This window comes from Ambystoma mexicanum, chromosome 9 (assembly GCF_040938575.1).
Source record: "Ambystoma mexicanum isolate Mex_15411 chromosome 9, UKY_AmexF1_1, whole genome shotgun sequence".
Classification (NCBI taxonomy): Eukaryota; Metazoa; Chordata; class Amphibia; order Caudata; family Ambystomatidae; genus Ambystoma; species Ambystoma mexicanum.
Window position 1 is genome coordinate 522,900,783 of NC_090931.1, and position 21,855 is coordinate 522,922,637.

Sequence of the window (21,855 nt, forward strand, 5' to 3'; positions counted from 1 at the left end):
ACCCTGGGAGCACAACTGCAGCAGATCCAAAAACCAGTGTCTCAAAGGCCAGTGGGGGACAATCAGGATGAGGCACAAGCCCACCAAAACCAGAACGTGTGGAGAGTCAGCTGGAGCAGAGGAGTGGGTGAGAACGTACAACACCTGCAGCTGTGCCAACAGATCTGGAGGGCGTCTCCCAGTGACCCCTGCAACCCTGTCCTGCTCACAAAGCAAACTGGGGCACTTGGAATTCCAGGGAGATGAGAACAAGTCGAGGCCTGTGAACCCCCAACGCTGGAACTGGGGCAACAAGGAGTCAGTGTGCAACTCCCACTCTTAGGTTTTGAACTCCAAGTGGCTCAGTTGGTCCGCTTCTGCATTTCTGTCCCCTGGAAAGTGGATAGCAGAAATCCAAGCCCCTTAACGTCAGGGCCCATTCCCAGATCGATACCGCCTCCAGACAGAGGAGGGGGGCAACCTGCTTGTTCAGGTAAAACATTGTAGTAGAGTTTTCTGTCCTGACCAGAACAGACCAGTCCCTTGAGTGTCAGAAATGTGTTGACGGCCAGGCCCACTGCCGTGAGCTCGAGCAGATTGATATAGGCCCCATGAATCATGTAGCCCTACAGAGTAGCCCCCAGCCCGAAAGACAGGAACCCGTCATCCATCATCCACCAGCATCCTATCTCACACCGTTGTTAAAAAAAAATGTGTTTAAAAAAAGGAAATCTGCTCTAGAGCATAAACCTTTTGCTAACCATCATCCAATTGCCAGCCTTTTATGGCCGGCTAAGATTCTGGAAAAGATTGCAACTACTCATTTGCAAAACTTTTTGGAGGAACATAATCCTTGGACCTTTGGGGTATGAGCGTTCTAAATGTAAAATCAAATCCAACTGCAGAAATCGAGCAAGAGGAGCGGGGGCATTGGGATCCTGTGCGACTGAGACCCCGTCTCCTGATCCCAACTGGCCGCCAAGTGGAGTGTGTGGCGCCTCATCTTGAGGCCAGCATGCTGTACAATGAGCATGCAGGAAGCAATCAAGTCCAGAAGGTGCTGGTACCACCATGCCAGAAGCGGTTGAGTTGGCCAGAAAGTGCCATATCGCCTTTTGAAGGTAGAGGATCCTCTCTGGCGTGGGGAACCCCTTGAGTGACCGTGCTCTAAAGCACCCCTAGGAAGACCAGATCCTGAGAGGGGCACAACTGTGACTTCATCTGGTGGAGGGAGAACCCCAGCTGATGAATACCCGCCAATCTCTGACAGGAGTGCACCACCCCTTCAGGTGACGCCACCCTCACCAGCCAGTCGTCCAGATAGGGGTAGAGATGATGACCCTCCAAGCGGATGAGACCAGCCACTGCATTCATCAACTTTGTGAAGATACGCGGGGCTGATCTCCAGCCGAAAGGCAGCACCTTGTACTGAAAAAGATATGACATAAGCATGGACCGCAGAAACTGAAGATGCTGCTGGTAGATGGGGACATGCGCATCCTTGAGGTTCAGGGACCACATCCAGTCCCCTTCACACAGAGAGACTGCCATGTGCACGGGAGTCATCCTCAAAGTGTTCCAACAGTAAAGACAGATTGAGAAATGACAGGTCCAGGACAACCCTCAGGCCAACCTGGTTGTTGTTGGGTACTGCAAAAAATCCTGGACTATAACCCATAGACCCTTTCTGATTGAGGAACCAGTTCCACCGCCTGCATCTCTAATAATAATTAATTAGAATTTATTTTTTATAACGCGCTTAATACAGAAGATGTTTCTAAGCGCGGACCCGGGATTTGAACCTGTGTTGCTATACCTCATCTCGCTTCCAAGACTAGTGTGTTGCCACTGAGCTAGACCACCCGTGTCTAAGAGTGAAAGGACCTCCTGTAAGGAAGCCAGGGACCTGATCAGATCAAGAGGAGGAGAGGATGGTAGAGGGAAAGGAAGAGGAAGAGGAAGACTGAAGCCCGTGGGGACTACAGATCGGATCCCCGGTTCTTGAAAAGATGCTTCCAGGTGTCCTGGAAAAGAGCCAGATGGCCCCCCCACAAGAGGCAAACGGCCCCCCACTGAAGAGCCAGATGGCCCCCCCACAAGAGGCAAACGGCCCCCCACTGAAGAGCCAGGCGGCCCCACCACTGAAGAGCCGATTCCCCGACCTGGACGTCACGGTTTCTTGGCATGGGAGGTGGGGCAGAGGAGGGGGAGCAGAAAAACCCACAAAGTTCTCTGCTGCTTCCTCCTGTTGTCGCTAGGCGACTGGTCAGGTTTCCGCGTACCGCAGTCCCAGAACCACTTGAAGCCGGTGAAAGTGCAGGGTTTGAATTCGTTCCTGCCCTGAGACTGAGGGAAGGACTTCTGCCCTGGCTTTGTCAGGATGGCAAGGCCTTAGAGGTTTGAGTGGAGGTTTTCTTCTTTGTCAACTCGTCATCAGCTGACAAATGAACGAGGTCCACGCCCTCTAAGGGCAGATCCAGGACCCGCTCTTGACCATCAGATGAAAACTTAATGGCATTTATCCACACCATCCTTCTCATCTCGACACCAAGGCACAGCACTCTGATGGCTGCGTCGATGTGGGAGACGGAAGACTCATGTCCCTGAAGGAGGCTCGCCTTTCCAAGGGGAGGTTGGGCAAACATTCCCAGAACTCCCGCCACAGATTCTGGTTAGCCGCGGCCAAGAGAGTGTCAGCGTTGGCTTGCCGCACATGCAGTATTGAAATGGCATAACTGACTAGAGTACCTTGTCCTCCTTGGAAAGACAGCTGGAGGTGGCCACCATAGAGAAAGACAACGGTTTGGAATACAATGAGGCCGCAGCCATCACTGAAGAACGTGGCTGCTGGTGGGAGACCAGGAGTATGGGCTCCCTGTCCGTCAGCCTGAAACTTCTGTCCAGCTTTTTATTCATCTGGGTGTTGGCCCTGGGCTTCTCCCAGACCTTTCTCACCACCAGCAGGACATCCTTCTGGAAAGGGTTGCCAGATCGGATTGTGGTGTGCTTGCTCAAAAACCTCTGCTAGCACTCCAGACTGCTGGGGTGCTTCATCGGGCAGAGGGACCAAGACGGTCAGGAAAGTCTTTAACAAATGCAGAGGCTTCATCGTCCTTGGGGTCAAACCCCCCCCCTTTTTTATAGACCAAGTGGAGTCTGGGCCCTGGGACACAGGTGCTCATGGGTACCCCCCCTAAGTCCTGAGCCGAAGAAAGGTCCAATTGCTGTTGAGGGGGAGGCGATGATGGTACAGGAGGTGTTGGAGGGATTTGAACAACCGGGGACCGGGGGAGGGACAGGCACTGGAACCGTCAGCACTGGAGGAATGGGACGAGGACCCAGAGAAGGTAGTTGGGGAGGCGCCACCTGCGGGATCACCTCTTACCATATCCTTCAGGAGCCCCATTACCCGAGGGGAACGCATGAGGAGGAGGAAACACTCGAAGAAGCGGCCTGGCTAGCCGCCGGGTTCCTAGGGCCTCAGCCCTCCCAGGGGCTGGGTCTCCACTCCGGGTAGAAGGCTGCGATGAGTAGATGCACCCTTGAGGAGACCAGATGCCTGTACCATATACTCTGCTGTCACTTCCAGAGTGAAGGAGACTGGGATCTTTCTGCAAAGCCCATTCAAGGGGCAAGAGCACGGGCGGGGCCTGAGTTGAATCCAACATAACTGCCGACCTGCCATTTTGAATCCTGGTGCCATGCCCTGGGCAGGAGGGCACGAAGGCCCTGAGCCACGAGAGGCCTCAGACATGAGGATACAGCGTGTGTCTTGCACCTGAAGCAGAAGCGTCGACCTCCGAGATCACCCTGGTATTTGCTGATCTATTGGACGGCTGGCCAGAAGTCGTAACGCCCTGCCTCACAACCTCGGAGCGAGCTCCTGTAAGCAGGAGGCCCTCAGCACCTGTGCAGGTAGCCCTGCAGGATTGCGTCGAGGACATACTCTTGAAGGTGCCCCCCCCAGCCCCTGAGGATCCCTTAACCCTTGGGGTCGAAGAAGAAGACAAACCTGATCTCCATTCCTGAATACAGCCCGGTAGGGCCCATAAGCCCCTCGGTTTAAGACCCTACTGCCTTAGAGGCCTTGGGCCTGCTAGAACCTGAATCAGAGAACCATTGGCAGTGGGAACCCGGGAAAGGAGTCACTGTGCTGAACAGACTTCCTACCCCTTGTCTTGACGAGAGGTCCTGGAGACTTAGTCCTTAAGGTGGGGCAGAGGAGACGTGTGGAGGATCTCCATCCATTGAGACAACCTATTCTTCAATGCCCTGTGGCCGAGAGCATTGCAAGCCGAACACGCGTCCGGGCGGTGATCATGCCCTAGGCACTCTAGAGTGCATAGGGGTCCGAGGCGGGGAATGAGACGTTGCATGAGGCACATCTCGTGAATCCCCCTGCAGCCGACATGCGCCAGGGGGGCAAGGGAGGTTAAATAATAATGAAAAATAAAGGAGAGCAAGCGTGAAGTTTAAAAAAAGGTTTCTGCGCTGAGGTGGTGCAAGCTAATAGCTTCAACTGGCTGCCACCCGTAGGTTATGCTTGTAACTATTACAGCAGCTGCCATAATGTCTGACTTATCCAGAAAGATTGGTTACATGGTGAGGAGGTAGCGAGTGAGAGGGCCCCCCCCCCCCCCCGTCACACGTAGCTCCTTCAACTGAATGACATACAGCAATACTACTAGGGGTAGTAAAGAAGGTGGAATGTGATAGGCTAAAACGTCTGGGAGCTGGAGAGTGGTCGAAACATGGTTTAGTGGAGTGATTGGTGAGAAATTTAAATAGTAGGGTCTTCAGTTACTTCCTGACGTGGAAGATGGAGGGGCCAGTCTTCTCACTATCACTAATTTTATGTTTCTCACCATCATTTGACATAAATATGAAATGGTTAAATAGTCCAATGTAATTTCAAGCTGTCAAGAAAATGTTGGCAATATAATGCATTATAGAAACCATTATTCACAAAGCTCATCCTTAATTGTCCTGCTTCAAGAAACCCATAACAATAAGGGAAATTCCTTTCAGCAAGTGATTCCAACTATTTGAACAGAGTACCAAAAGAGCTCTACAATCTAACAAAGCCTTCAGGCAACATCCAAGATTCAACTGTTTAATAGCAATCCAACATCCAAAAGTGATCACTGGAATGTTTTGACCCAATGCAGTTTTAGTGCTCAGGTAATTATATATATATCATACATTACTCACCATAATCATATTTCTGGTGCTTATATCTGCTTAGATTCACAAGTTGTGCACATAGTCTGACATCGTAGTAATCCTCGAGTATTGGAACTTTTTTTCAATGAACGAAAAGGGACATTGACATGGGCATGACTAACACCATCCCTAAAGTGACATGTCGTGTACCCCAGGTTGTTTTTGTTCTGCCATGAGGGAGCCTGAGAGAATCCGTGAGTTAGTACAAAAGAAGAGAAGGTGTGAGCTATGTTCCTTCAACTCAAAGAGGGGTTGAAGGGTGGTCACATGCAAATCTAAGCAGATACAATTATCCGAAATACGATTACAGCGAGTAATGTAGGTCTTGAGATGCTTCTGAATCTGCTTAGAACCACATGCTGTGCATAGACTAGCGAGCAGTACCAGGAGATGGTGGTGGGATGTGTAAAGGAATGGTAGCAAAGAGTTGTCTTAACACCGCCTGACCCACCTGACAATCAGACTTGGAGTGCGTGTCTAAGCAGCAATGTTGATTGGAAGTGTGAATAGAACTCCAGGTAGCAGCTTTGCAAATAGAATCAAGAGGCACGTGTGCAACAAAAGCTATAGTAGCTCCTGTGCCTAGAGTAGAATGTACTCTAGGCGCAAAGGGTAAATCTCTTAGACATAGTGTAGCACATTTGGATGCATTTTACAATCCATCTAGAGATTGCCCAATTACAGACAGGGTCCTCTTCTCTACCAGCGGCAACAGAGACAAAGAATTGGTCCGTCTTTCTTGGTGGTGTTTTCTTATCAAGGTAATACAACACTGCTCTCCTAACATCTAATGTATGCAGGCTTCTTTCAGCTGAATTAGTCGGATTTTGAAAGAAAGTTGGATGTTCGATGGATTGGTTCACATGGAACTTAGAAATGAATTTAGGCTCAACGCGTGGGTGTATGCACAGCACCACTTTGTTCAAATGAATGCTAATGAATGGGTCTTGAAGTGAGAATGCCTGCACTTCACTAACTCTCCTAACAGAGGGAATAGCCACGAGAAAAGTAGTCTTATAGGTCAGAGCCTTAAGACTAGCTCTGTGCATTGGCTCAAAAGGAGGACCCATTTGTTTTCTCAGAACAACATTCAATTCCCATCTGGAAGTTGGATTAGAAATCGCAGGGTGAATCTTTTTACCTTTTTCACGAATGCCCTAATTACAGGGACTTTCTACCAGGAAACTTTGCTCTGAGATGTGGTGTAAGCAGAAAGGGCAACACGGTGGACCTTTAGTGTACTGAAAACAAGCTCTGAGTCTAAGAGGTGTGTTGGATAAAGGACTCTGTGTGTGTGTGTGTCTGAACAGTCAATTATGTTGATGTTTCTAGTATTGCACCAAATGGCAAAGCACTTTCATTTAATGGAATAACAGTGCCTAGTGTTAGGTTTCCATGCCCCTTTAAGAGTATCCAAACAGTTGGAGATGCCCGAACTCCGACTTCAGGAGCCATGCTACTAAGTTCAGCATTTGACATGGGTGTAGTGTTGTACCCTGGTACTGGGACAGCATTTTGTTGGGGCATGAGGAAACCTCTGGAAGAGGGAATGCCGAGTCAGATGGAGCACGGTCTGCAGGATGTTGTAGGGCCTGGTACAATGGAGAGGAGGCCTGGGTATCCCCTGAAGGCAAAGAAGGGATTTTCTTGGACCCAAAACCATAAGGTGGGGTAATAAGGAGGGGCCTTGGAATGCTTCTCCCTCACACACACCCCCCGCCCTCCCCGAGTTTGGGGTGAGTTTTTCACCAAAGAAGCGTGTTTCAACACATCTTTTGATGCAACGGAAACATGCATCAAGATTTTAGGGATGGCAAAAGGGAAAAAGATGTCTTGGTACCATGGGCCAAACATTCGACAGGCCTATGGGTGCCGAAAGCTTTTTTGACCAGTCCATCGAAGGAGGCGGAGGGGTTGTGGGCTGGCCTTTGAAAGAGAATGTGTGCCCTTGTCGCCAGGGTGTTATTTCCCAATCGCACTGCTGACAACATGCTTAGTGGGGCTGGGGACAGGCATGCTTGAGTCAGCCGACTCAACAAAAATGTCTTCAGACTATGAAAAAGCTGTGGCTGCTTGAGGAATCCTCGTCTGAGGCACCAGCGATTGAATCACTCTCGGCTTGCATAGCCTAAGCCGTCCACCGTTTTGTGCGACCTTTCTTTAACCATCTTCGGACTAAAGAGTTTACAGGCTTTTCAGCACTGCCCATCATGGTCCCGAGGTAGACTACGGTTACACTCCCTAGGAGTGTCCTTCCACGGAAACTTCCTGTTACAGGAAGGGCAACATTTAAAAGGAGTTCTCTCCATGATCGCGTGGAAAAGCAGCTAGACAAGAAAAGGAAGAGAAGGGAAAGGAAAGAAAAGCCATTCTTTGAAGAGAAGTGTCTAGGGAAAACAGGTCCCACTCTCCCTACTGTAAGGCCGAAGCCTGAAGGCCAAGGCCAACATCAGCCGTCGATTCATGGAGGCAGCAATGGTTTGCAGGACGGCAAAACAGGAAAAGTCGAAGAGGTTTGTCTAACAGTTGAAGAAGTCAATCATTGTGCGTGACAAAGACACATGAAACAGCAATAATTCTCTTAACACGAGCTCAGCATAAAGTGACCGACCAGAATGGGAGAAAAAAACAATCTGTGTGACCTCAACACATGAAGGATCTCGAGTACACTACACATCACGCTAGGCCAGATGTCCAGTAAATAAATACTATCACTGTCCCCTGGGCTCCACAGCACCTCAGAAGGAGAGCTGATTTTGTCAGGTGGGTAGGAGGATTGTGCAACAAAAGCATTTGTTACACAACCCCCACTCAACTCGACAAAATCAGCTCCACAGATCAACACAAACACACACCGCAATCACTCCATCATTCACACGAGCACCCATCATCATACACTCACTCATAACACAGGCATACACACATCCATGAACAAGAATCTGGAAGCAAGAGCTTCCTGGTTCTGGCACATGCATGTGCAGGGGCCTACGCAGGGCAGGACTGTGGGTGCTGAAAGACGTGGGTCCATATGTGTGAGGATGCACAGGAGCTTCCCCTCGCACATATAGACATGCAGTTCCACAGCCAGCATTTCCAATGAGCTATGCAAGGCTGGTGAAGCAAAACTCCCCCAGCCTTGCATGGCTCAGTGAGCATGTGCGACTGGGAAACTGAACTGTCAAAGGGAAACAATGTTTTCCTTTGACATTTCAGCCAGCCCAGGAGCACTCCCTCGGCTGGAAAAAGCAGCTGAGGAGTTCAGTGTTTCACTGGGCTGGCTCCTCCATAATGGATGAGGGGGCCACTGGATCGACGCCCCTTCGCCCATTATGACTGAGCCACCAGGCTTGGATAGACCTATCACGCTATTGGGCAATGCCAGAACCAAAAATGTTAGTTTGAACCAGTTTATTGGGTCAAAATTGGCAATTTATTTGACCAATCTGGGCCAGTTTGATGAGTTACTTCACTATGCAGCTGGTGGTTTTGACCAACGTTGCTGAATACATATTCTTTAAATATCACAATTTGCTTACATTTTAGCAAAACAAAACCTTGGGAACTATTGAAACAGTGTCACTAAAGGAATGAATTGCCATTTGCAACTGTGGGACACTTTCATTGGTGCCCAAGACAGTTGTATGCTCCAGTCTGACCAGTGTGAGCCGCACCTACCCATTTCCTCCATTTAAAAAAAAATATTTTTTTTTCTCCCCCCCCGCCCCAAATTTCAGGCTGGTGTCTCACGCCGCCCCCTCTCCTCTGGAATGCGGCTGCACCCCCTGGGGTCAGTGGGGCCCACTGTTTCAAGACCTCTGTGTTAGGGATAGTGTTACAGTCAAGCCCATGTCGGCGTTCCTTTTCGATACTTGAAAAAAAGATGCTATACTCTGCGATTACCACTAGATGTCAGACTATATGCACAGCATGTGAATCTGCTTAGAATCACCTGCATCAGAAAAACAAATATGTAAAAAACATGAGTGCTCCCATAAAGGATGTTCATATTGTCCTAAATAATTCACGTTAAACTCAAAATGTTTCTACTTACAATGCATTGTCAAATTTTCCAGAGCTGTATTGGTGAACATAAGAAGAGTATGCTAGGTCTTCATGCGCTGTAGCTACATGGATATTTTTACCACCAAATACTGATTGTCTGATGTCGAGAGCTGTCTGAAAAAACAACATGCGAAAATCAAATGCTTTATATATCCCAAAATTGTTATACATCGACGTTCAAAAGAGGGAATAAATGATTGCATTAATTAATATTAGCAACCTACGGCGTTATTGGTTATTGATACAGAAAATAAATGTCACCATTTGCTCAACAACTCAAGAGAGCATAGTAAAGAGATTTTAGCACAGTATGAATTTAAAAAGGAAAAACGTTTCCGACATTCTTCACGATAGTGTGTACTATGCAAAAGTGAATAAGATGGTGCAATGTATCACCGTTGCTCTATAGATTTGTGGTAAACAGTGCAATGTCAAGATGGCAAATGCAATACTGAATAGCCTAAAGAGTTACAAATGTGTAAACATTTGCGATCCTTTGCCAAATAATAAAAGTAAGCAAAAAACATTCAAATTCGTACTCTTAGTGCATCATACAGACCACAGTTTTTTTTATATTTTGTTTTCATTTGTTTAGGATAAAAAAGAAACTGCATACCATAAACAGAGACAATTCTCTGAAAACCTTTTTTATTGAGGTTCCACAAAACCCAAATCAATATTAAGTTTAAATGAATTATTTCGAATAATAAAACATACACTATGACCCTGTCCCACCATTGAAATGCTAACAAGTACTAAACATCTTCCTCACCAATAAAGTAGGCAAAGAAGGGGCCCTACAGACGTTAAAGGTTTGCCCTAATTTATTCTTATGATGAAATGCACTCGATAAATCAATATGGCAAACATTTGTCAGACAGTAACCATCTTTCTGTGGCTTGTATCAGTTTAGAAACACAAACTTCCCCTAGGCTGCCATCTAGTTTTGTAGTACTTCTTTCAGAAACTAAAGTAGGGAGTCCACAGGAGCATTCCTGGCACACTATCCCTACTCTAGGTGTGCAGGTACCCATGATCCCCCACATGTCTATGTCCAATCCTCAAATGTTAGTACACCAGTCCTTTTCCATTTAGCAGTACTTAAGCCAGGGATCTTCCCTCACAGAACCCATTTAAATTCAAAACGGCTGCCTCATTCATGCACGGTTCAGGTGCCATACACCAAGCAGCGCCAACAACCTCTTAATATGTCTGTTAAACATATTACTCATTACGATGGTCAGCTTGGAACCCCAAATTCATTGGCACATGACAAGAAAATATGCTTCCAAGAAACTACTCCTGTTTTGCATCTCCAACACCAGGGTAAGGACATGAAGCACAGCAGAGATAGGAACTCAAGCATGTAAATCAAGTTAAACAACCAAAGATTTGCCCCAAGTCAAATAGAATGGGCCGTACTAAGCAGGCAATGCCAATACCCCCTTGCCTAGCCAAATATCCCTTGGCTGATCCAGGTATCCAATATTCAAGCGAATTCCTCTGGCAGCCGTAAACTTTTAAAGTCTCTGGAAATAGCTACTCTCCCATTAAATGTTCTTATAAGCGGAAAGAAATATGGGTTCAAGTCATCTTGTCTTGCTTGCAGAAATCTGCATATGTGTGCATCTCTGATAAACTGTTGAGCTACATTAGAGTAAATTTGCCCCCTCAACTCCTTTAAGAACTTTGCTATGTTGCCCATGCCCATTTAGAGATACTAACAGTTGGAATACCTGCAGCAATCGGATTTCCAGTGCGTGAATGGCAGGTAGATTAGGGCGGTTCAATAGAGATGTCTCAACAATCAAAGCTAGAGCTCTCAAGCTTTGAATTTTGTTCGATTTTGCAAAGCTCTGTAAGTGACACCGATTGCAGCACCTTAACGGTGTGTCAGTGAGAATTTCCTTTTTCAAATCTTTTCATCTGTCCTGAGGCTCCCAGCAATACTGCTGGACTCAGTGGGATTTTTTCATCGACTTGGAAGGTGAGACTATCTCACTAACCCCAAGCATTTATTTTTGTTCAGGGAGCACTGAACCCATTTTGGTTTGGGGTGGCCTCTCCTCTTTGTTTTGACTTTCATGCTTTCCTTAGGCAGCCCCCTCCCCTCAAGTGGTGTGCTGCCAGGGACCCCTTGCGTCCCTTGTGCAATGTAATTTTGGGTTCAATGGTTTATTTATTTATTTATTTGTTTATTCGGATTTATTTAAAGCGCACGTCAGCCCGGGGGCATCGTGGCGCTGTTACATGAATACATACATAGTCTGGTTACAATGGAAGGAAGATGGTTACAAAGCAATTTTCATTACAGCAAGCATTTCGTGTCGAACACTTTTCGTATCAGATGCGTGCGAGCTGAAGTGGGTGTAGGGAAGGAGGAGTTAGTTGAATAGCGTGGTTTTGAGGGATTTGCGAAAGAGATACAGCGATGGTTCTGCTCTGAGCGAGTTGGGGAGGGCATTCCAGAGCTTAGGTGCTATGTGAGGGAAGCCAATGCCGCCGGCTTTGGCTCTTTTTACAGTGGGTACTTGGAGTTGGTTGGCGTGATGACTTCTTCTGGGGCGGATGGAGGAGTTCTTGGTTATAGTTTCAGATAGGTAGGGGGGTGCTGTGTGGTTGATGCATTTGTGTGTGAGGGTGAGGATTTTAAAGTTGATCCTTTCCTTGACTGGGAGCCAGTGGACGCGTCTTCTGGCCTGTGAGATATGGTCGGTTTTGGGAATGTGTAGTGCAGCACGGAGGGCATTGTTTTGCACTATTTGGAGCCTGTTTAGGTTTTTTGACGAAGTGCCTGCCAGGAGGGCGTTACAGTAGTCTAATCTGGCTCCTATCGTAGCTCTGGCTATGGAGAGGCAGTTGGGCGTGGTGAGGTAGGGTTTTATGGCGTAGATGAGTTTGGTAGTCAGAGCAGAAGCTGAGGCAATGGCGCTGGTTTGTCTTGTCATTGAGAGTGTCGCGTCAATGTAGACTCCTAAGGTCTTGACGGCAGAGGAGACAGGTATGCTAATACTGTCGATGTTCATGTGCGAATAATCGGGGCTGAGTTTGGTTAGAGTTTCGTTAGGGGCTAGGATGATGATTTCGGTTTTGTCTCCGTTTAGGCAGAGACCATTGATAGCCATCCATGTTTGGATAGTCGAGTAGATTTTGAGGAGGGCTTCTGAGTCAAGGTCGTAGTCTCCAGAGAGGGGGAGGAGGACCTGCGTGTCATCAGCGTAGTTGGTATACGCTATGTTGAGGGAGTCCAGTAAGTCAAAGAGGGGTTTGGTGAATAGGTTGTAGAGGGTCGGTGCGGTGCAGGACCCTTGTGGGACTCCACAATTGATAGTGGTGGGGGGGGCGCTATCCTGGTCAGAGTACACTTTCATGGCCCTGCCTTCAAGGAAGGATGTGATCCACGTGGTAGCCTTGTGAGAGAAGTGTGCAGCATTGGAGAGGTGCGATGTGAGAATGCTGTGGTCGACCAGATCGAATGCTGCTGAAAGGTCGAGTAGGAGGAGGAGGGCAGGTTTGCCTGTGTCCATTATTTTAGTAATTTGATTTTTTAAATCTAGAAGAGCAGATTCAGTCCCATGGCCTTTGCGGAAACCTGACTGTCTTTTTCCTAGGATGGTGTTGGTTTCCAGGTAGTGTTGGATTTGATTGTGTGCGGCTTTGTCTAGGATTTTAAGGAGAAAGGGGACGGTGGTGATGGGGCGATAGTTGTTAGGGGAGGAAGGATCGAGAGAGGGTTTTTTTAGGAGTGGGCGGACCCAGGCTTCTTTTAGGCATTGTGGTACACTTCCAGACGCGAAAGAGGCATTGATAAAAGCCGTGATGATGGGGGTGAGGTATTCTGCGCACTCTTTGATTACGGAGGGTGGGCAGATATCCCCTTTGCATGTGGAGGGTTTGATTTTTTTAAGGAGGTCCTTGACTTCCGTCTCTGAGACTTCTCTGAAGGCAAAGAGGGGTGTTTGTGAAGGAGAGTTGTAGGTGAGAGGTATGGGCGGGCAGGTGGGGGTGTTGAGAGCTTTGCGTTGGGAGGCTATTTTGTCTTGGAGTAATTTAACTTTGTTGAGGAGAGCAGCCTGGATGCCTGTACACCATGCTTCATCCTTGATGATTTCGTCTGGGCTGGAGGCTGGTGTGGTGAGTTCTTTGAATATGGAGAAAATTTCTTTTGATTTGGAACTGGCATTAGTGATTCTCTGGTTGTAGGATTCGGATTTAGCAAGGAATATGGCTTTTTTGTAGGTCAGAGAGATCTCTTTAAAGTCATTAAGCGAGGATTGGTTAGGCGCTGCTTGCCACCTGGATAGGGCTTTGCGTTTCTTAGTGCGTAGGACGGATAGTTCTTCAGTGAACCAGGAATTGCAGTGTATTGATTTTTTTCCTTTTTTTTCTTCTAGCGGGGCAATGAAATCGATGGCTTGAGTGAGTGTGCTGGAGTAGATGTTGGCTAGAGATGTGGGGTCAAGGGGGAAAGGATGCTTGAGTTGCGGGGTATCAAGGAGAGGGGCGAGGTTGGCAGCAGTGAGTTTTTTGGAGCTTCTTACTTTAGCGGGTGGGGCATGAGTTAAGGTTTTATGAGTGGGCGTGGTAGGAATGGTGAATTGGATGAGGTGATGGTCCGTCCATGGAAGGGCTGAGATGGAGGTAATTGCAGATGAGCAGTTGTGATCAGCTAGCCAGCCAATGGATCTGCCTTTGCTGTGAGTGGGTGCAGTAATTTTGTGTTCGAACCCCATGTTAGATAATTCTTTGGCTAAATTAGTTAGTCCTTAAACCTACCAGTACAGGAATGGTCATCTCTCTTATGATGACTAATGTGTTTTACCTTTTGCAGCACAAGTCATCTAACATGGAGTGCTGTAAGGACTCTGGGCCACCTTCGCTTTGTTTTAGGTAGCCTTTTTGCTACTTTTGAAGCATTGTGTTAACAGGCTGGTGGCAGTCGTTACTTTTTGACCTTTTGCGTCAGCTTCATTATTCCAGGCAGCCTTTTTTTTTTTTTAGCAAAGATAATGCACTTAAAGGGACCATAAACTCCAAATGACATGGTCTTGTGTTTTAAGTACTATTCAAGATAGCCTGTCCTTTGTTGGCTTTCCTAGCTTGGTAGGTGGGGGGAGAGCGCCATTTCTTCATGAAGGTTGGTGGACTTCTTGCAAGAAGCCTGCAAAGACTCGCCTTTGTATTTTATTTGTGCTGGCAGTTAAGTAACAATGGGGGAAGTATGCCCCAATCCACATTCTTTGAAGGTCTTGGATGATACTGAGCAGATTCAGAGAGGCTAGCTGTCCACTATTAGATAGCCATCCCCAAGTTTGAATGTTGCAATTGTCCTTGTTGGTGGACTGGGTACGTTCCCAGCACAGATTCTGGATATAAGGAGAGGCGCTCAACCAAAGAACCAAAAGGGCCACTGCAGCTGAAGAGATCTAAAGAGCAAGAACCGAGGAACAGATGACTGCTGCAGGAACCGCATTAGCTCAGCCAATTCCAGGGCTGGACTTCTGAATTCGTAGTATATGGAGCAGGGTGCCTTATAAATTATAATGCCTATGAATTGATAGGTGCTTAACATTGGTTCTCCTTACTTAGAAGGATGAATTAATTGTTTAAATAACTGTTTAAATAACTGCTTGTGGTTCTAAAATAACATGTTACCCATTGTGTGTTACCCAATTGTGAGTCGTATATATGTACTTAACTATTTTTACTTACCTAAAAATACAATACTTCAGAAGTGTGCCATATCTTTGTATTGTAATACTTTAAGTGTTATTTGTATAACTTACTTGCGTGGGGTATTTTCCTTATCAGTTCAGCTAAGTGTTAACTGTGCTACACAAGAGTGCCCCCTTTCACCTTAATTCAGCTTTGTTGCTTGGCCAACGCTACATAAGAGTGGCTTTTCTAATCTGGGGTCTAGCTTTTCCAAGTCCTATACCAGGTAGTGATTTAGGATGCTTCATCAAGGTTCAGGGAATACCATCCGTTGAATTTTGTCCACATCGAACAGAGCACCCATAGCAGGAACCATTAACCTTTAAAGATATCCAAGCAAAGTTGATTAGAAATAGATTTCTTTAGATTAGGAAGTGCCCATGATATGGCTAGAAAACTTTGTACAACTGGTTAATCTTTTCTTACTAGCCTGAATAAATGGATAACTAATTTAAAGGATTTATAAACATCAGGAAAGAGCACTAAGAACAATAACACATTTTGGCAGGATTTTAAATTAAAGATGTTGATGCCTCAAACAAATGTTAATGTAAACTGCAACCAGCCAACTAACATGTTTATGTAATCCATCATCTGTTCAATGTAAGAAGATTTTTATTCAACACACTAATTCTAATGCCCACATCTTTGTCAGGGTCTGTGCGTAATGCACTGGTTTCCAAGATGTAATTAAGTGGATGTGTATTGTTTCACCGTATACCTTCAGTTTTTCTTGCTCGATCTTACACCAAACCACACTTGAACAGGCAATTTTGTTAAACATTCTGGATAAATGTACCTTTATAGAGAAAAAGGGACAAATCATGCATCTAACATAAGGTTTATAAGAGGTGGAATTGAAAACTTCCAATTGCATCGTCTTGTCTTATTAATGCAGCTAATAGTTCCAGGAAGGCATTAAAATGCCAAGCGTACAGGGAACAGCTCTACCAAGTTCCTCTATACACCATGATCCCCCCCCCCCTTTCTACACTCCATCAACAACTTAGCGACTGTTTGTTGCTACAACTCTTGTATCAATCTGGTGAAGCGAGAGCCCATCTCATCAAATATTGTTTGCCAAGAACTCTCAGTTCACTACAAAATATTTCATCAAAATGAACGTGGTTGCGGTTAACAGAATACCAGAGATGATCAAAATCTGACGCTTCTAGATAAGTGTAGGAACTGTTGCAAAATGATCATCAAGATATTTGTATATCTTTTATAGTCCATTTTAAGAAGAGTGACAAGATGGTAAAATGCAAAGTCACGTGTTTCTGCCAGCGTTCAGCAATGTTGCATTCAGCCCCTTCCTAATCGTCTCAGTAGAGCAGGACATTCAAAATAGGAAGTAAGAGTAGAAACCAATCTGAATATACACACTTTGAAGCCATCCAGGCTGGGAGACGCAATGGAGGACTTTTTATTGCACCACTAACTTCAAATGCAGTGATTGGTGCGAGAAGACATTCCGCAAGCTTCTCCTCTAGCATAGGAACATTTATTTTTCCCAAGGAGCGAGTCATTTTGTTTTTTGGGGGTACATGTTTTTTTTAATACAAACATTCATTAAGTTTTGAAAACATCTTAGCAACTGTTTCGGACCTTACAAGCCATCCCAGAACTTTGACCCACCAAGCAAGATAGCTGCACACCTTTGATTCCTCCCCATAGATAATCTGTGCTTGTGTTTCTTTATATAATTCCCCTTTCCTTACCAATACTGATTTCATATCATTAACACCTTCTGACAATTAACTTATGTTCTAATTAAGATGGTGTCTACTGGCTGGCTCATGTTTATTCCAGATTATAAATTTTCTTGGGAGATTTTTCCCTGATCTCAAAATGAAATAATCATTCCCTTAATGTAGGCTTGCACATATCCCAAACCGACCCACAGTAAAGCAGTTGCTACATTAAGAGGAAAATATTCTTACATTCCCATAAAAAGCAACAGCTTGGTAAGCAAATAAAATATCGAACTTCAAGTAACAAATACTTTGGAAATCAATTACTCCAGTCTGGCACTACACTTCAGGCTTCCACTAAAATAAGTATATGTATGGTCCTCCAGAGTTTAATCAGCGTCGACCGCAGCAGGAATTTTCATTTAGTCTAATTCGCCCAAAAAAGGGAGGACCTTGGAGAAGGCTTTACCATTCCCGGTTGAAAGTTTATCGATTTCTATGTTCCAGTGAAATCTCCCATTACAATAAAGGGAGTTCGAGAATGAGCCCAAAGTATCTTGTAACTTAAACAATGGTGCTGGATCATCTAAAACTGGATCATAATATGAACATTGTGTTTGAATTTCAACTCGTTTGACTTCCAACTCTGCCTCCAGCCTTACTAGAATTGCAGTCCTCTGTGATGCACAGCAACACAGCAACACTGGTACTCCAGGTCTGCCACAACTCTTATTTACAAAGCAAAAAAGGAAAGTGTACTCACCAAAGTGATTAATGCACTCCTAGTTCATAGTTTCCCTCCTTCCATACATATAGGTTTCGTCCGATGGGGGCAGAACGGGAGCCTTTTGTAAAGCAAAACATGAAATTCCCCTTTAAATCTGTTCCATGACCAGGAGTCGTCATTTACAATACCGGCCTCCTCTGGTGATGTCTGATCTCCCCCAACCCCTGGTTTGTATGACAGGTGAAAGATGGAATGTTTGATTAAAAAGCAAATTTACATCGCTCACTTAGGGCAGCGCCCAGAGCACCCTGCGGCAGCTTGATCATCATGCTCATTTGTCCAAGCAGTAACCCGGGCGTAGTAGGTGTATGAATGTCGGTTTTCCACAATGTTCTCAGACAGGAGACTCTACAGCTTAAGATGTAAAGACTTTTGTCATTCCTCGACTTTTGTCATTCCTCACAAACGCAAGAACAGCTAAGAGTACTCACCCCGTAATCAGATGGGGTGATCATGAGGTTGACGCTTCACTGACTGATCCTCAACACACTACAAGATGGTCCCTTCCTCTGACATCTGTGCTTCACTACAGTGTGGCTTCTCATAGTGATGTCTGCTGCATGCCTTGTCTGTCAGCCAGTGATTCTGGATCGCCCTTCGAGACAGCAGTTTCACAGGATCTCCTTGACATTGGGAGGTGCTTCCTTGCCTTTATTTGTTCCACCGACCCCCCACTCTCCGTCGTGTTCCTCATTGGTGCACCACCTCTGCCCAGCTCTCTTCTGGGGATCGCATCAGCCTGCCTCACCAGCTGTGTTCTTTGCCATGGCTTATTTTTTACAAGTGAAGAAAACTAAGAGAGGCCATCTTCTGTGAGGACTTGTAAGCTCGGCACATAGAAGAACACAATGCTTTCCTCACGGACCCAATTGTAGCGAAGATTTCTTGGAAGATTTTTTTGTTGCAGAGAGACTGGTTTGCCATAATAGAAATAAGCATATTACCTGCTCATGAGTTTTCAGGTCATTAAAACAAGCAGTGACCGACAAGGTTATATTTTTTTAAAAAAATATTTTTATTTGCATTTGTGACCAAACATACAATGTTCATTTTGCAAATTGCAGTATTAATTTTGTAGCATGTCTGTAATTCTGGTAGTTAACGACAGTTAAACATTAAACAACAAACAGTGTCTGTCCTCATTGCTGAAGTAGGATCATAGAATTTCCTATGTATGTGGTGGTGTAGTTCGGGGGTTAGAGTGTTTTTCAGGAGGGTGCCCGTTCAGGGAGGCATATCGATGTCAGCCTTATATTAAGTTGAACATGTGTAGTGTTTTCTGTACAGTTTCAGGGGGGCTTATCGTCTGCTGAGAGGAACATGCCTCTTATTAGGGCTTTCCATGCTTCAAACGTGATGCTTATGTCACCTTCGGACCCAGTGATCCCTGCATTCCAAGCAGCAGTCTCCACTGCGGCCCATCTCTCCAGTTCTTTACTCCATCTCTACTATTGTGGACCCCCGGGTGTTTTCCATGCCATTGCAATTGCCCTCTTTGCTAGTATGCACACCATGTCCATTAATTTCACAATGTGTTTATGTTTACTCGGTCTGGGCTATGTGCCCAATAGGCACTCCTTTGGGGACCAATCATAGCTTTTCACTCCTACTTTCCTGCAGGTTCGCTCAATTTTATCCCAGAAACCCTGTACTTTACGGCATCTCCAAAACATGTGCATCAGACCAGCCTCTTCGTTACTGCACCGTGGCATGTTGGTCGGGTTTGTTTATTGAAGCGGGCCACTCTGAGGGGGGTCCTGTAGGTCCTATATAGGACATTCAGTTGGAGTAGCCTAAATCTGGCGTTCCTGGACACTTTATTTTGGCTATATCAGTACCCTCTCCCATTCTTTCTCAGTGATAGTGTCTACTAAGTCTTTCTCACATTTTTTCTTTTAGCGTGGTGCTTCAGGGATTGTGCCTGTCTGTTAGTTGGCAGTATAAAGCCATCGCTTAGGTTATACATCTCTGTCAGCAAGGGGTTCGGTGTTGGCTCTTCTGGCCATATATCCCATTTCCCTTTGGCAGTGTTTAATAAAAATGGTCCCTTTGCCAGCCCCTCCTGTGCATGCAATGAAACAAAATCTCTAAAGGCTCCTTCGTCAAACATGTCTCCCCAGGGGTACATACCCCACCCTTTCCCAGCTTCTCATTGTGGGTAGATCTGCAGGCATCTTGCACATGTCCACCAACATCGGGATGTCAGGTGAATAGGGATGTTGCAGGTGAAGCACCAATCTGGTCCTATTCCACACTTGTCTACCCAGGGTTACAATCATGGGAGTGTTCGTTGATTCGGTTGGTGGATTCCATAATATTTCTTACAGACAAGGTTTTATAATCAGCTAATATGCAATGCTAAAGCAAAAGATCGCCAGGATACTGAAGTACTCAAATATCAGAATGATATTGTCTACAAGTGTCAGAATACTAGGAGACAAGCGTCAGTCTGTCAAAGCAGCATGGCACTCTGAAATTAGCTAAATAAATAAATAGTCAGCCCTGCCAAATTGCCAGCAAACACCTCAAAATAACCCAAAACAAGTGATAGCCAAAAAAATAAATAAAATAAATGCTCTGAATTTCATTTAAATCTTAGCAAATGTAAAAGTCAAAGCTAAAGGTTTATTCCTTGCGGAAGGAGTGGTTGCCCCTCCCACGGTCAAACAGTGGGGTTCCTCAGGTGCTCTGTCAGATGGTGGTGTAAACATTCATCTGCCACAGACCAATGGCCCCTGGAAAGTTCGATGCAGCATTGCCCCCTCCAGCGTACTGCCTCCGAAGCAGTTGGTGCGTCAGTCCTCTGGCATACCAGTGAAGACCACCAGTCTGGCTGGGTTTCAGGAAGGCACCTTAGCAAAGGTTTATTAGGCCGTTGTGGGGTTGAAATTAGAAGGATGTCAATTGCCTCCCATGTCTTCCCCTGCTCTTCCAAGGGTTTAGCGTGGACCCTTGTCCCGCCCGTCTCCTCTCGGGCCGTCCTTCCTGTTCCTCAGGAAAAATCATGCTGCCTCATTCCTCCACTTGCCTGTTCAATCTACCTGCAATCAACTTCATAGACCTCTGTGTCAGCAGATTTTCTCTTCTTCCTGAGAGACCAAGTCTCTTCCCATCTGTAGGCTTTCAACCCTCCACTGCCTCTATTGAAAGTGACTATCGTCCAAATTATTATAATCCTCTTTGCTCACAACAACCTATTCTCTTTTCATACCTTGTCTTTCGTTCTCTCAGATGGTATCCGCCTCTCTTCTACGGTCTCCATTATGTATTCCACTGTAGTATCTACCTCCGCCTCTTCTGTACTGTTTGGACAGGTTCCCTGCCACTATATTTAAAATGATAAGTTACTCACCGTAGTGACTTAGTCCCCTTTCCTCCATACTGCATGGGCCTTCCTTTCTTAGGGATGGAAGACGGAACCTTTTTCACCAGAAAAAACCTTCTTCCCCTTTTAATTTAGAGGCGCATGGCCCTGGGAGAATGCACTGCCCTGACTCCGCCCTCTGGCACCACACCTCAGTCCCCACTGACGCGTCGACAATAGATTTAACATTGCCTAATGACAACAGTATTATTAGGAGGGGAGGATGGTGTGACGTATCGAGGAAAGGGGACCAATTAGTCACTACGGTGAGTGACTTATAATTACTCTTACGTCCCGTCCCCTTTCCTCCATACTGCATTGGCGAGAACAACTGAATGCAGCCCGAGGGTGGAGAGGTGAGCCTCCTTAAGCAAAGAAGTTCCTGAGAACCGCTTGTCCGAAAGCCTCATCAGATCTAGAGCTATCATCCAAACAGTAATGCTTGCAGAAAGCAGAGGGAGTGGTCCAAGTGGCCGCCCTGCTTATGAATTGCCAAGGGACATGGCACTTGAATGCGATGGCAGTTGCCTTGGCCCTGACTGCGCGGGCATGCATGTTGGCCGGAAGCAGCTTGTGTTGGCCCTCGTATGCCTCTTTGATGGTCGAGACCATCCATCGGGATATGGAGGCCTTGGAGGCCTGATTGCCTGGTCTTAAGCCTCCGAAAGTGACAAACAGGGCGTCAGTTTTGCGGAAGCCCTTGGTCCTGTCCAAGTAGAATTTCATGGCATGCCCGACATCCAGGCAGTGCAGCACTCTGTGCTTCGTCCTTAGGATCAGCAAACAACGTAGGAAGGACTATTTCCTCGTTCAAGTGGGCAGAAATGCTGGGTGTGTCCGCAGGACTACTCTGTCCCTGTGAAAGGTAGCATATGGTTCCAAGGCGGCCAGCACCTGGATTTCACTGACTCTACGAGCCGAGGTGAGGTGAGGCCTACGAGTAAGGCCGTCTTGATGGTGACCAGACTGATGTCCACGGATGTCATTGGCTCAAACGGTTTGCATGCAAGGGCGCCCAAGGCTATGTTAAG

At 46.2% G+C, this 21,855-nt stretch overlaps 1 protein-coding gene across 4 annotated transcripts in view; it reads right to left on the bottom strand.

The window, feature by feature from the left end:
- APPBP2 (amyloid beta precursor protein binding protein 2) overlaps window positions 1-21,855 on the bottom strand; it is a 1,587,742-nt gene that overhangs the window by 588,419 nt on the left and 977,468 nt on the right. For all 4 annotated transcript variants that reach the window (XM_069615072.1, XM_069615071.1, XM_069615073.1 and 1 more), the window contains one exon: window positions 9,254-9,378. In XM_069615072.1, the coding sequence (XP_069471173.1) occupies window positions 9,254-9,378 (125 nt within the window). The remainder of the gene's footprint in view (window positions 1-9,253; window positions 9,379-21,855) is intronic.